The following is a 13,890-nucleotide window of genomic DNA, read 5'->3' as shown; positions in this document are numbered from 1 at the left end:
ACACTTTCGTAAGGGTGCTTGCACACATCAAGCTTTCTTTCCTTCAATGCAAATTTAGTGACAGGACTCCGTAGAAATCTCTACAGTTATTGTGTAAGTACTTATAAAATGCTGCCACCGATAGAGCTAGTCCTGATGGCTTCCATAGCTCTTATGCGTGACACTGAACCAAAAGCAAGGTGTTGCCTTAGCTATCTGATCAAGCAAAATTAGAAGAGACTAAAGAACATTGGAGTAATCAGTCAGGAATGTAATGCGATGTCTAGAAACTCCGGACATCATTTTGATTTCCTCTCATTATTGTATTTGCTATCGGACTCAGTTCAGGGGTTAAATTGCGAAGTCTGGTAACAAAACACTGTAGTTTGTATTCACTGGACAGGCACGCATGCAGGCAACCACGTGAGTGAGCCATTACTGGTTACTTCGGGCCCTGCGAGATGGCGGTACTTGTCCTTGCTACATGATTTGTGTTGGACGTTCCCAACTCTACCCCACCGAACGCAAAGTAATACCTCGACTTCAATGCGAGCGCGATTGATAACATCTCTGTTGACACCACCGTTGAGAATCGGGTTAAAACGGAGCGGACGACGCACGCCGGTGGTTTTTTTTTCTTTTTTTTTTTTTTTTGCGTGCGGGCGCGGTGGCACAAGCGGCGTCATGTCTGTGGCCGTTTCCAGTGTTGCCAAGCGAAGAAATTGGCAGCCAAACTTTTCAATAAATACCACCTATAGGTAATTTGAGTGGCTTGCGTGCATAATATAGCAAGTGGCTTGAACGTACAGACATGCATTGGATGTGATGGGTTTCGTTACGGCAGCGATGGTTGGACGCAGGTGGACCAATAATATGTGAATCATGCCACCCATTAATTCCGCAGTAACGCTAACCAAGGGCGCTAACGAAATCCCGTATGCGGTGATCAACTCTTCTGACGACCCATGACGATGTCCAGCAACAAGAGTTCGTTTTGTAATTTTGCTAGGATGATATACTATATGCAATAGGTGAACACGACTAACAAAACAACGCCCCACAAAGGTTGGAATGACGTCAAGTACATTAGGAGGATAATAGTCGCTGCCCGGAAGTAGCTCCTTTCATCAACGTAACTGCCATTTTTAACAGACATGCATGTAACTAACCACCCTAAATTCCGACCGTGGTTTAATCTGGTAAGTTCCAACTGTAATAAAAATGATTCTGAAGTTTCAAGGTTTCACTGGATTGTCTGATGGTTTTCTCTTCTTTTCTAATCGTCCAATAGCATAGATCCTATACTTATTGAATCAACTTGCCAAAGTACTCGACCAAGGGCTTCACTTCACCCAGGGGCGAGCTGGGAGGCAATCTTGTAGCTGTATTGGCTTACGCGAACAACTCATGCCATGGCGCTTGCAGATCCGGAATTCAATCCTGGGCGCCAAATCACAGGACCTTCTAACATGTTTTTTTTCCCCTTTTTGGTGCGACGAGGGGAAATGAGACTGCATATATAAGCCCAGCTCCCACATATACAATATGACCGTCTTTGTACACACGTGTGTCGGGCCAGCTGATTTAATTTATTTTTGCGCATTATTCCATGGTAATATTGTCAATTTTCAACCTACGAATTCAAGTTTGCATCTTCGGAGCGAGTTTAGATGGGGTTCGGGCATTGCGTCTGAAATTAAATAACTGGAACATTCTGTATGAACAAAATGGTTGTGGTTGGTGTCACAAAAGCTCTGGGGAAACCGGCCTCGTAAAATTGTGGCTGCGACGACTTCCCTTCATGCTTGATCATCATTGACCCTAAAGTTGGACAGGAAGCTCCCACTGTCTCATTTAAGGAACAATAGTAAGACCACATTTTTTTCTGTGTTTCTTTGGATGAATCAGTGCTTACAGAAGGCGGCTCAGCTGGTCGCCTGGGAAGGTTAATGCACTGAAACTCAATCGTCACACATTTCTCGTTTCGCCTATAAATCTAGACCTGGCGACAGTTATACTCAGGTGCTCAGTAGTAGTTGGAAGTAGCATAATTGCATTCGCTATAAAGAAAACTTCGCGTCGTAACATTACACTGTCTTCATTTTTTTACATTAAATAATTTTCCCACTTGCTCCATTCTTGAGTTTGGGCAAGCGACGTATTTCTTCGAGTGGCTTAAAGCGCTTTGCCACTCCTTTGTTTCGGTGGTTAATTCTACCGCTAAGAGCTTCGACAAAGCTTAGAATATAGTGCTGTTTTGTGGGATAATTGGTGCGAGGCATTTCTTCAAGAAACACTTAACGAGCGAAAAAAAAGAAAACATGGGTAAGCGAGATGTGACAGCCTTAAAACAACGAACCAAATATGCGTACATTACGCCGGGCTTTCAATCGAGGAAAAAAAAGTCAGTTCAAAGTGCAGCGAGCGTCCCGGCATTTCTCAAGCCCGCATCTTTGCTTCTCTGGTTAAATGCTACTTACGAAAGCTTTAAGTGGCTCGGGTATTAGAGTCACGGGATGTCGCTTTGTTTCTTTCGCTACATCCTCAAGCCATCTCCTACCAGGCAGACTTTCACTTACAGGACCCATCTCCGAGACCTTAAGCAAGTAGGAGCTACTATACGTTGACATAAACCTTTATTGCCATAGCGTTATAAGCCATGGATGCTAAAGTGAACGGCGCCGTGAGGCTCCTACAACGGCCGCACTTGCAAATGAAACGGACACGGGAAAAAAAGCGCTCTTGCACCTTCTTTATGGCGATGAGGATAATAAAAAAGCGCAGCGCTATATAATTGAGTGGCCATTGTAGGACAGATGTTTTGCCAGCACGCAGGTGACCCGCCTCTTTTAGCGGCTGCCCGTCCACAGCCAAGCCAAGACAAGCCAAAACGTCATGATTAACTCCAGTTGAAACTCGCCTGTGCAGTTCCTTGCGTGCATACAAATTCCGCGTCATTTTAACCGAATTAGATAAATGTTAAAGAAATCGAAAAATAGCACATTTTCTTAGCAGCCTTTCCGGGCTGTACGTATACCAGAGCATTAAAAACTGTCGTTTTGTCTGAAGAAAGCCTCAGACTGTCAGTATCATATAATTTTGCTGTTAAACCTTAATCTGTCTAGCGGGTAGATCACTTCCGTATAGGGATTGTCGTGCTTTCTTTACCTTCAACGAACCCTCAAACCTCAACGAACCCTTATGATTCGCTTGACCATTCTAGTTACGCATACTAATGATAACGAGCCTTTACTGAGGAGATCTGACAGTCGGTGGGGCTTTTCAGCGTTAAACCCCCCCCCCCCCCCACCCCCCCTTTTTTTTCTCTCTGACCTCGACAAGTGAAGCAATAAACTACCCAAGCAATTTCGTCCATAGATTATTACTGCAATTCATTTAAAATATTTTTTTTCTGACACAAACTCTGTATGAGCCCGCCGAAATAAGCTTTAGGAACGTTTGGGACTCATGTAAACTGCGCGAGGAGTTATATAGTAGCATCAGAATCATAACAAAGCTTGAGGGTTCGCGCGACAATGTAACAGCGCAAGAGGTAACAAAGCCGATGATTTGGCCCGCTGCTATTCTTGCGCAAGTCAACTTTTAATGATCGCAGAAGCTGCATATACAATTTCTATCTGTTCGCTTAGTACCTTCACTTCCTTTCTCGTTCTTAACATTGGCTCAACTGAACGTCATTAGAACGGTCTTTTGGACCTCGTTCGCTCTTCAAAATGCACTCAGGCTGCACGCGGAGAGAGTGAATGACGTTTTGACCAGTGCGCAAACAAGCGCGGACTTTGTTTCTGGACACCCAGCGCGACAACAGGCAGCCCCCCTTATTTGTGAAGTGCAAACTATGAGAGCTGCGCAGTGAACACACGTTCGCACGGACACGAGCCGGGCGTCGCATTGTCAGCGGGGGCCCGAAGCCCACCCCAACAGACGTGCCGCCGACGGCGTGCGTTTGCAAGGCGCGCCGTCGGTCCGGCTCGAGCCCTTATCTCGCAGAGCCGCGGTCTCCATGCCAACTGGCCATGCAAACAAGGAGAGTCTCACCGAGTCCAAAAGTCCGCGATAACGGGGCGTATCAAGAGTACACACAGCCCCGGGCGCGCCGGCCGGTCTGGAGAGCGCCAATCAGCGACGAGCTGGGGAGCCGCCGCGGTAGCCGGCCGCCATATTGAGGACTTCGGACGGCCACGACGACCCTCGCGGGACGCCATAGCGGGCCACTGAGTCTTCGGCTTCGCCGCCAGGCCAGCTTTCGCCGAGGTCCGCCCCCCCGCCTCCTCCGTAGCTCGCGCCGTCCTCGAGGTGTCTTCGGCACTGACCATGGAAGAACAGCAGCCGCCACAGCAGCACCAAGCGCAGCAGCCGCCGCTCGCAGCAGTTCCAGGACCGGCGGGGCTCCAGCAGCGGTCCGGACTGAGCCCGGCCGAGCAGTCTAACAGCTGGTGAGTTAAGTCCTGATACGGATAATCAGAACCGAAAGATTACGGACTTAATGGCTCCTTCTGCGGGCCGCCGCCGCGGCTCCCGCGCAGTGGTCGCCCGTCCACTGGGGCTTCGACCATCGGGACCTGGCCGGAATTATAATCAGTGGCCCGCGGCCGCCGATATCACCGATCTTATCTCGCGGCGGAAGCCTTATATTGGTGCTATAGGGCTGGTTTATCAATGTTACCTATGGTTATGCCCACAGCTGCCCTTAGGGCCGTATCTTGGGCGCCGGGCAAACATCTGTCGCTAAGATATGCTCACGGAGAGACGGCGGCGTTTTTATTTCGGATAGGCTTCACAACACTGCAGCCATGACGGCATTGGGCTGCTCGTTGTGCAGTTCCGTCGAAACGAAGAACTAAAACTTCGCTCGGAGGAGATATCTGGAGTCAGCGAAGCAATTTGACATCTTCGAACCGACAACAACCTACACATGCTGCGTTAGCTCGCTGGGTTTTTCTGGAATCGATTTCAGGTCGCAATGAGCGTGCAGTGCGAGACGCCTGGCTTAGCGTTTACTTGCCACCGCCCCAAATATGGCGCTGTGATGGCAGGGCTCCGGGGTAAGACTTGCGCAATGCTTGCTGCAGGCTAGAACAGCAATGCGTACACTGGATGGATGTCCGCTTGACTGATGTATGACATGGTTACGGACAGCTTTACAATCAAATTAGCATTTAAATGTCAAAGCTGATTTGTAATCTTTTCGTTGCCCTTTCCGCCGATAATTAAATGGTAGAGCATAAGGTTTTATGCATAAGCATTGTGTGAGGCACCGCGCTTCGTGTAAGCGCCGTCAACGTCAACACGAACAGGAAGCTCTAGCTTTAAGCGGCCTTACACCGGTTTCTATAGCGGACGGTATCGGGTTCGTTACACTCTTTAGGATTTTATATGCATGAGCACTATTCTATTTTTGAAATGCGTATCCTGCATTCCGCGCACGGGCCGTCGAAACCTGATATACAAGAATCCAAGAAACTAACATGTTACGCAGAAGTCATGTGTGACTGATTTCGCCTCCGTGTGAAGGTATAGCCTACAGACGTCGCATTAGGCCGGGTTCAAACTGTTGTCGCAACTGTCGTAATATTTTTAAATAATGACGTTATTTGACGTCCCAGCCAACCTATACTGCGCGAAACGCCGTTTTTTTTTTGCGTCCATGGAGCACGATATGGCTGTTACGTCGGTAGTCTGAACATAGCCTTAGCTTTTATAAAGTATTTTACGTTTTGTTTGTAGCGCAGGTCTATTTTCATATATCTACGCATTTTAAATCTATATTCCAATAAACCGAGGTATTCAAGTTTTCGAAGATACAGTGCGGAATATATGACACGTGCACTTTCATCAACATATAAACGGTAGGTAGATCAATAAAAACGAGTACACATACAAAAGGACACCAACGTTAGTTATGTATCTTGGTTCTACTAATACACACCAAGCAATCTGATACTTGCTACGTCAGAAGGGGTACTAGTAGCTACGTCATCAACTGCATTAATTGTAGCTGCCGTGTGATACGAAACAAAAAATACCGATGCGCCCGTTTTCTTTAATCGACACCAGCTGATCTAAGCTCGAATGTAGCAGCAATGCGATTCTGTCGTGCGCTAACCATAAGGTCCAACTAATGAGTGTGATTGTGGAATCCGAATCTTCATGCAAGGGAATTCACCTACTACTCCTATCTGTTTCTTTTATATGTCTTAATTTTATCTGCACAATACTAATCGCGGCTTAACGGTGCTTATTTGCTAGTATTTATTTTTATTTGTTATTGGCTTTCGTTACTTGAAACAATATGTATCGCTTTATTGCGCAAGAATAACGAACCCCCTAAATTATACAAAGCATGCCGAAGGGAGGGAACCAGGGTGGTTTAACTTCTAGCTCTTTAAGCAATACTTTCGTGCCAAAGAAGAAAGAAAGAACATATCATTCATAGCTATATAAGAGATAAACTATCCGATGTCGCTGAGGAAATGCCTACGGACTCCAGTGGTCATTTTGTAAAACCAGCTTCATGCCTCTACGGAGATTATTGGTCGGTATTTTTTTTTGTTGTTTACGAACGTTGACTGGCTAAAAGTTATTTATTGCTGGAAACTAAACAAACTTTATATTTGCACTCTGACCCCTTTCTGCTGCGAGTGGATGCGGGTTGATGGAAGGAGCGGCGCATGCAAGACAACTTACGGTATCTAGTTAATTGTAATAGAGCTATGGTTGGGTTTGTGAGGGAATTAGTGCTGTATACAATAGCGTCTTTCAGCACAATAGAGACTATAGCGTCGTTAGTGATGCTGGAAGGCTATATGTCTGCGGACACGTACGACGACAATTCCGTGACTTCTGTCACCAACGACGCAGTTCTACGTGCAATATGTTCACAACACGCATGTCACCACGTCACGAAGCCACGAAGCCTCCCCTCGAGCTGACCTCGCTGAAGTTGCGGGTGGGTATTTGCTTGTTGTTACGCTTCAGGGAACTGTAAGATACATTTTGCGTTGTTTGTAGGCGCTTGATTTTCGATTAATCCATTGGGTATAAGAGAAATGAATAGGTAGGAGGTAGCGTGGCTAAGTCATGGAAAACTAAGGTTTATTTTTATATTACTTCTTAGTGCGGATATATTCCCTAAATACATAGCTCGCATTGACCTGAATAAACACCGACATCACTCAAACTCTGTAACACCATCCGGTTAGCAACAGCAGCCGGGTTGCTGGTATTTGTTGCCTAACCACGTGGGTTCACTCTGGTGCAAACAGCAAGGAGCACCCTATTTGCTCGCGGATTTGAACAACACGCCCCGCGGACGCTTCTGGATGCGTCGTCATTTCCGTAGGGCGGCTCGACGCGCAAAAACAGGACAGCGAGGCGCCGTTCTCTCGTTTTTTTCTTTTTTTCCCACGTCTGCGCGCGCGGTAGCCAGCCACGTTGCTGTATAACGCCAACCCTGCCACAATGTTATCAGCGGCGGAGAAAGAATAAAAGGTAGAAAACAAAAGGGCTAATGAGGGTTCGGAGAATAAACTGCCCTGTGAAAGAGGTGAGGTCTGCCGCGCGCAGGAATGACCGTGGTCTTCTTTCGACACCTAGCACTACATAAAAGCCTACAATGAGATGGCCGACAGTTGCTTCGAAACTCTCTGTTGATTTGAAATGCACACGTGGTTAACGCTGTATATTAAAGACTATACTTTTTCCGGGGAGAACTAAAGGCGAAAAGTTTAGGCTATTTGTATATCTGTCTATATCTCTGTCAGACACCCGTCTGAACCACCCGACCAGAAAACAGGTGATAGAATATTTGTCAATAACGTATATATAGGCAATGCCGTTTCAAACTCCTGAAGCTGCTGGCATGGCTTATATCTGCCCACATTGAAAACATCAGCCATTATTGCTGTAAGACACTAGTATAGTCGGTAAAACGCTTGTCTAACAGCGATTTCAACTTCAACCAGCTACATCCGAAAACTGCCGAAACATACTCGTTTCAAACATGTCGGAGGCAAAAGCGAAGGGCTAAGACCTCAGTATTCCGCAGTAATTTTATTCAAACCCCGCTCCGGCGGGGCAGGATAGGGCTGAGAGTACGAAAGCTGCGTTATAGACAAGCCTTTTACCGGCTGTACATAACAGAGGGTACCAGCGTTCTTTTAATCAAACATGCGCTTTAGATTGGTTTAGATGATAAAAAAAAAGGTAAAGAAAAGACAACTACGTGTTGAAAATGGTGTCGGAGAGAAAAGAGTTAACAGCAAACGATAAAAATGGAAAATGTCCGTTTGAGCTACTCCAGGCACAGCAGAAACAAAAGATTCCAACAAATGGCGCGGAAGCAGGGCGAACGCGGGAAAATTGAATTGCGTTGAGCAAACTTCCGATGCATTCATCACGGGAGGAGCCTGAGGGGTAAGGAGGGTGAGAGAGAGAATAGGGTGTTATACTGCAAGGGCAGCAGAAGACTAACATCATTCGACGACATTTACAGCGAAGCAATCAGATACGCGGTCACTTTATTTCCCCATGTCACCCAATTGAGAATTATATGTCAATATAATGGTTTTGCGCGCTAAATGCCCTACCCGGGCTTTGATGCGCGTCGAATTAAAGGGTCACTGGTTAAGTTAGCCATCCTGGGGATATTCAACGTATGATGAAATCTCGCACATGCGAGAGGGTTTCTTTTTGTTTTCGCATTAGTCGGAAAGGCAGCAGCCGCAGCAGGGAATCGACCCCACACTTCTTTTAGGTACGAATTACTAGAATATTTCTTTTCGGTCACATGGTAGGGGTAGGGGTAGGGGAAGGAGTTTTGGGGGTTTTGTACTTTACACTTTGACGCTAGCAAAACTAAAAAGGAAATGCCATTCTGAAGTTATCGGACCTAATACATTGCTTCCAGTAAGGTTATTTTTCTTAGTAAGAGTTCAATAAATCAACGACAGCATGGTTAAAGTTGTGGAAGCGTGCACCCGAAAAGACAGACCTAACTGAACTTTGTTGTGGATCACGCCGTCGGTAGCGAATTAGTGGACCAATCTAACGGGTTGAACATCCGTATTTTAATGCAACCCAAGGAACATAAAGAAAAATACAGCCGTAATATTTTTCGGTGTCAGCGTAAGGACACTGGATAAGAAATGTCATCATTCTAGAGGCTTTTCCGTTTACGCCGCTTACAAAAAAAAAAAAAAAAAAAAAACACTATACTGGCACCTTGGAGAAGAGGCGGCAATTCGTTTTCAAGACCAGCCACTACTCTCCGAAAACAATGATAATACGTTTAATTTGGGACTGGCCCAAATATAGTACATCAAAAGAAATTAAGCCGCCTGGCTTCATTCTTCGCAGCCATCCCCAAAACCACAAATAAAGCTGTTCTGGGGCTAATTGCCAATCTTACCAGTCCACGAAGAAGACCCAGACGCCCGCCCCTCCCCCTTTGGTCCATTTTGAATACACTGACAATTCTATAACGCAATTGCGGTAGGTTGAGGTTTTCATTAGGGCGCTGTCTATTCAAATCAAGAGCGCAGGCATATCCAAAATACAGCAAACTCAACCCGCCGCGGTGGCTCAGTGGCTAAGGCGTTGTGCTGCTGAGCACGAGGACGCGGGTTCGATTCCCGGCTGCGGCCGCCGCTTTTCTGATGCAGGCAAAAACAAAAACGCCCGTGTGCACGAGATTCCAGCGCACATTAAAGATCCCCAGGTGGTCAAAATTAATCCGGAGCACTCCACTACGGCGCGCCTCATCGCCTGCGTTGCGTCGACGCGTTAAACCATACAATCAGTCAAATCAATCAAATACAGCAAACTCCAGTTAAGATGAACTCGGTTCAGACGTATTGTCACATTTGCCGGACAGCATTGGAAAGTTCGTTTTCCATAACTAAATGAAAAAAAAAAACGATTAACACAAAGTTTCGCTCTGTGCGCAACCGCTGGCGAATCTGCACAGCGAAAATGAAGTCTTGGAGGGGCATCTACGTGACCGGTTGGAAAGGAAAAAAATAGAAAGGAAAGCTTCACAGCGAATATGGCGGCCTTGAAGAGGCCCTTGAGTGCCTTTGGATGGTACTTGTGACGACGGCGAAGGCGCTAGCATAAACCCTGTACCGATGACGTGTGACGCAGCAGATGCTTCTTATCTTTGGAGGAATAACATTTATTTTGGCGAATTTTTTAGCAGCACGAGGACACCCAAGGATTTTTAAGCTCATTAAACGAAATGGCGTCATTCATGACGGCACGTCGATTTGCAAGCGACAATTGTTCATCGCGAACTGGTTGAGACCAAGAAAGAGTACTTTTCTTTTTCTTTGAAGATGAGGTAAATAAATCGTTTCGGTGCGGGATTTTTCTCAGTGTACGTCTACTTCATTGACCGCTTTCAAGTGATATATTTGGATTCACCTGAGCGGCAGGGGCGTCGGAACAAGGGGTGCAGGGGGAGCGAGGGCTCCCCCTAATGTAGAAATGGGGGAGCACGGCTCCCCCAGTCAGAGGGCACCTGTAGGCTTCCGCTGACGCCCCGCTAAACAGAAGCTCGCTGACTGTAAGACCAACGATTCCGAAAATGGTGTCTTGCAAAAATAGAATAATTCAGCGATTCAACCTGCCTTTTTGACACTGTTGCGAACTCCGAGCGTGGGTGTCCGTCTCCTTCACTCGCTATTAGATCACTGCTTATGTTTCACTTTTACGACAGGACTCTTCGTAATGTCTGTTAACTGTTACCACTGGGGTATTCTATAGATTTAGAGTGAATAATTAATTTTATTTTTATTCTTTGGTTCTAACGAGGAGCGTTAGGATATTTTTGACTGCTGTGATGTTGGATAGAAGTTTGACTGTATTTGATTTGGTTTTATGTCGGTGATTGGGTTTATTTCCTTAGCCTACTCACCTGCAATATTGCGCATGCATGCGTCCTCAAGGAAAATAAGTGATGATGACGATGATGTGTAGTACAATTTTTTTGGCTCCCCCAGTCGAAAAATAATTCCGACGCCTCTGCCTGGGCCCGTTTTTTAAGGTGGAGGGGGGAGGGGGAGCCCTTTGGATTAGCCGAACTGATAATGCAAAACAGCTTTCACGGTCCCTTTAAGTTACTCTTAGCGGAAGTTCAGTGTAATAGCAGCTTTTTGGGAACATTGAAAAGCAAACATTAGCCATCGCCGTTACGCGCGTCAGCAAAATATCAGTAATTAACAGCAGATAAGCTTCCGAATTAAAATGTACCATAAAGGTCAGGGTGCGGCCATCCATAACCTTTTACGCCCAGGCTGTGTAGCTGAGCACGAAATCAAGGCATTTGTTTCCGGCTGCGGCGTCGGTGTCTAGGATAAAAGGCAAAGAGCGGAAAACGGCCACTTCGCGGTGCATCGTGCGCGTCGGGAGATTCCGGTTCCTATAAATTACTCCGCGGTATCTCCGTCATAATGAAGTCCAGTTGTTTGTGCGACGTGTTGATGAAGACAATTTTTGTGTCTTCCAGGCTGCACTGAAGTTACAGGCAGACAGATGCTTCACCGCAACACCTAAGAAGCACTCTTCACCCCTTTTCTTTTATTTGTACGATGTAAAATCGATGTTATTAGAGCCTAAGTTTTCTTATTCTGACCGATTGCGAACTATAGAAAAAACGATGCATTTCCCCGTAGACCGGTTGGCCGACCGAAGAGCTCTGATAACATCTCTATACACTGTGCGTGCGTAAAGCCGGGCTTGCATTGTGTCAAAGCGGTTACAGTTGAACTTCGTTATAACGAACACTGATGTGGCAAATTATCGGCTATAGCGAACTAAATATGAACTTTGGTTGGTCACGCTTTATTTCAATGACACTTATTCTTTTATAACGAAACTGGAACCGTGACAGCCGCGCACGATATCTGCATAACGAAAAAATATTGGACAGTAGGCTGCGAAGCTACTTGGAAAAAGCTTCCGGCATCCGAAACTGCAGAAGTATAAAGTCCCTTTTGTTCGTGGACAATGTGGAAAACTCCATCCTGCTCAGTGTTGTGAGTAGCCCCGAGATGAAGATCACATCCTTCATCAAATAAATAACTACGCAGGCCTGCTTTGTCAAGTGAACCTTGTCCTGTTGTAATTTCACGCACTCATGTTCCGGTTCATTCAGCTTGAAATGCAACAAGGTGAAAGGTAAGAGTTAACTTGTGTACAGTGGGTTCGAAGCTTTAAAAATGCATTTTTGTATCACGTATTTTTGCGCTAGCTAGATTGTCGCTTTGTTAAAGCCGATTTTTACCTCTACTGTTATAACGAATATCGGTTATAACAAACTAATTTGCTTCTCGATACCCCTTCGTTATAACGAGGTTCGACTGTGCTTGAAAATCGCGAAAAAGGAATAGTTCTAGATAAGACAATACGCGTATCGGTCATGTAGGAATAGTGCAACCGTATACCTTCATCTCGTAATTACCACGTATCGGTATACATTTAGATCGTTCGTAGATGCGTTTACTTAGTGCGCGAGAGATCGTCGCACGGTTTCGTTCTTCGTTTGCGATTTGGGTCGTTGAAGGTTTGGTGATCGATTGGACGAACTTTCAGCGAAGGTTAAACGAAACTTTAGCATTCGCGCTTCTCTCAATTGTAAAAACCATCATTAAGGAACAGTTCAGATCTCTTTGGCGACCGCAACACCAACCTCGTGTTACCAAAGGAATGAAGAGGACAGAGGCATCCTTACTGTTCCGCATCCGAACCAACTCAGCGCGGACACCGACGTGGCTTCATAAGCTGAACCTTATCTCCTTACCTCTGTGCGCGACGTGTTGTGTAACCGTTGACATCGGACATTTTTTTATGGACTGCCGAGAGCATGCGACGGAGACGTTAGCGTTGTTTGAAGAACTTCGAAGGAGAGCCGCTCCGCGTGCCTCTTAGGATGATATAATTCTTCCTATAGGCCATAGATCACCAGGAGAGGCGTTCTGCGCCTGATCCTCGGGTTTTTAACTGACACACGCCTCAGTGACTCCTGGTGATTTCCCGCGCATAGCGGCAAAAAGGTGTTGATCGGGGGAGCTATTGCCGGCATATCACGCAAGGTTAGATCCATCCATTAATAAGCACCATCCCCACCACCACGATCAACTTTCTTTAAGATGGTAAAGTTCTATTATTAGTTCCAACTCAGTAATCTGGCTGAAGCGCAACAGTGGTGTTTTCAGCTGCTTTGGTGATGAAAGCAGGCAGCCAAGCAAGCTCGCTTTTTTGCTTTCAGCCTCAATGATTTATTTTTCTTTATTTATAGACCGCCCACAGCCGTGTGTCCGAGGGCACCTTCGATACGCGCACTCACCATTCCCAATCACAACCTTCCTCCCTTGCTTTCCGTCTTGTTCTTTTGATACCATCCGGCTCTTAATATCAACAGTCCCTTCTAATCTTAAAAGTCTACCAAGGACATAGAACAGATTAGTGGATTGTGATGGCTTTTTTTTTTTTCAAGACGAAAAACAAGAAAAAGCTCTACGAAATAATTGGGAATTTGGAATTGTACTTACTCATGAAATTATACAAACACATGGGACACGGTTCAGAAATCGATTCCTTTTCTCAGCGGCAACGCCTTTTAGACTGTCATTCGCCTTAGCTAAATATGAAAGGTTTCGAGAACAATTGAAGCGGCCAGCTATGTCACTATCTACAGAAATTTCCGCCTACTCACTCGTCAAATTTGTGTTGATTTTTTGTACCTACTTTAGCATAATATGATTGGATGTTTGATCTGCGGCGCAAAAAAAAAAAAAAGTTTTTGCAAGTCATTTGAAGGCTTTGGCAAATCCGACTTTGTGAGCGGCAACTCCTACTGCAACATTAATGAGCCCTCAGTGCCACTGCAGC

General features: G+C 45.8%; 1 protein-coding gene and 1 pseudogene across 4 annotated transcripts in view; one reads left to right on the top strand and one right to left on the bottom strand.

Annotated features, from left to right (window-relative positions):
* LOC144152619 (uncharacterized) overlaps positions 1 to 13,890 on the bottom strand; it is a 72,337-nt gene that overhangs the window by 31,183 nt on the left and 27,264 nt on the right. Inside the window, exon 1 of one of the 3 annotated variants that reach the window (XM_077683953.1) lies at positions 4,039 to 4,316. The exons of 1 other annotated variant lie outside the window; for it this stretch is intronic. In XM_077683953.1, coding sequence (XP_077540079.1) covers positions 4,039 to 4,316 — 278 coding nt within the window. Of the gene's footprint in view, positions 1 to 4,038; positions 4,317 to 13,890 lie in introns of those variants that run through there. One more of the 3 variants, XM_077683954.1, reaches the window with a different exon arrangement.
* The window catches only part of LOC144152617 (uncharacterized), a 107,524-nt pseudogene continuing 97,936 nt past the window's right edge, over positions 4,303 to 13,890 (top strand). Inside the window, exon 1 of the transcript XR_013319196.1 lies at positions 4,303 to 4,436. The product of XR_013319196.1 is annotated as an uncharacterized LOC144152617 (transcript). The remainder of the gene's footprint in view (positions 4,437 to 13,890) is intronic.

The sequence above is a fragment of the Haemaphysalis longicornis genome, unplaced genomic scaffold, assembly GCF_048455015.1.
Source record: "Haemaphysalis longicornis isolate Haplotype H1 unplaced genomic scaffold, Haemaphysalis longicornis Haplotype H1 scaffold_9, whole genome shotgun sequence".
Lineage (NCBI taxonomy): Eukaryota > Metazoa > Arthropoda > Arachnida > Ixodida > Ixodidae > Haemaphysalis > Haemaphysalis longicornis.
This window is presented reverse-complemented; position numbering and strand designations above follow the sequence as displayed.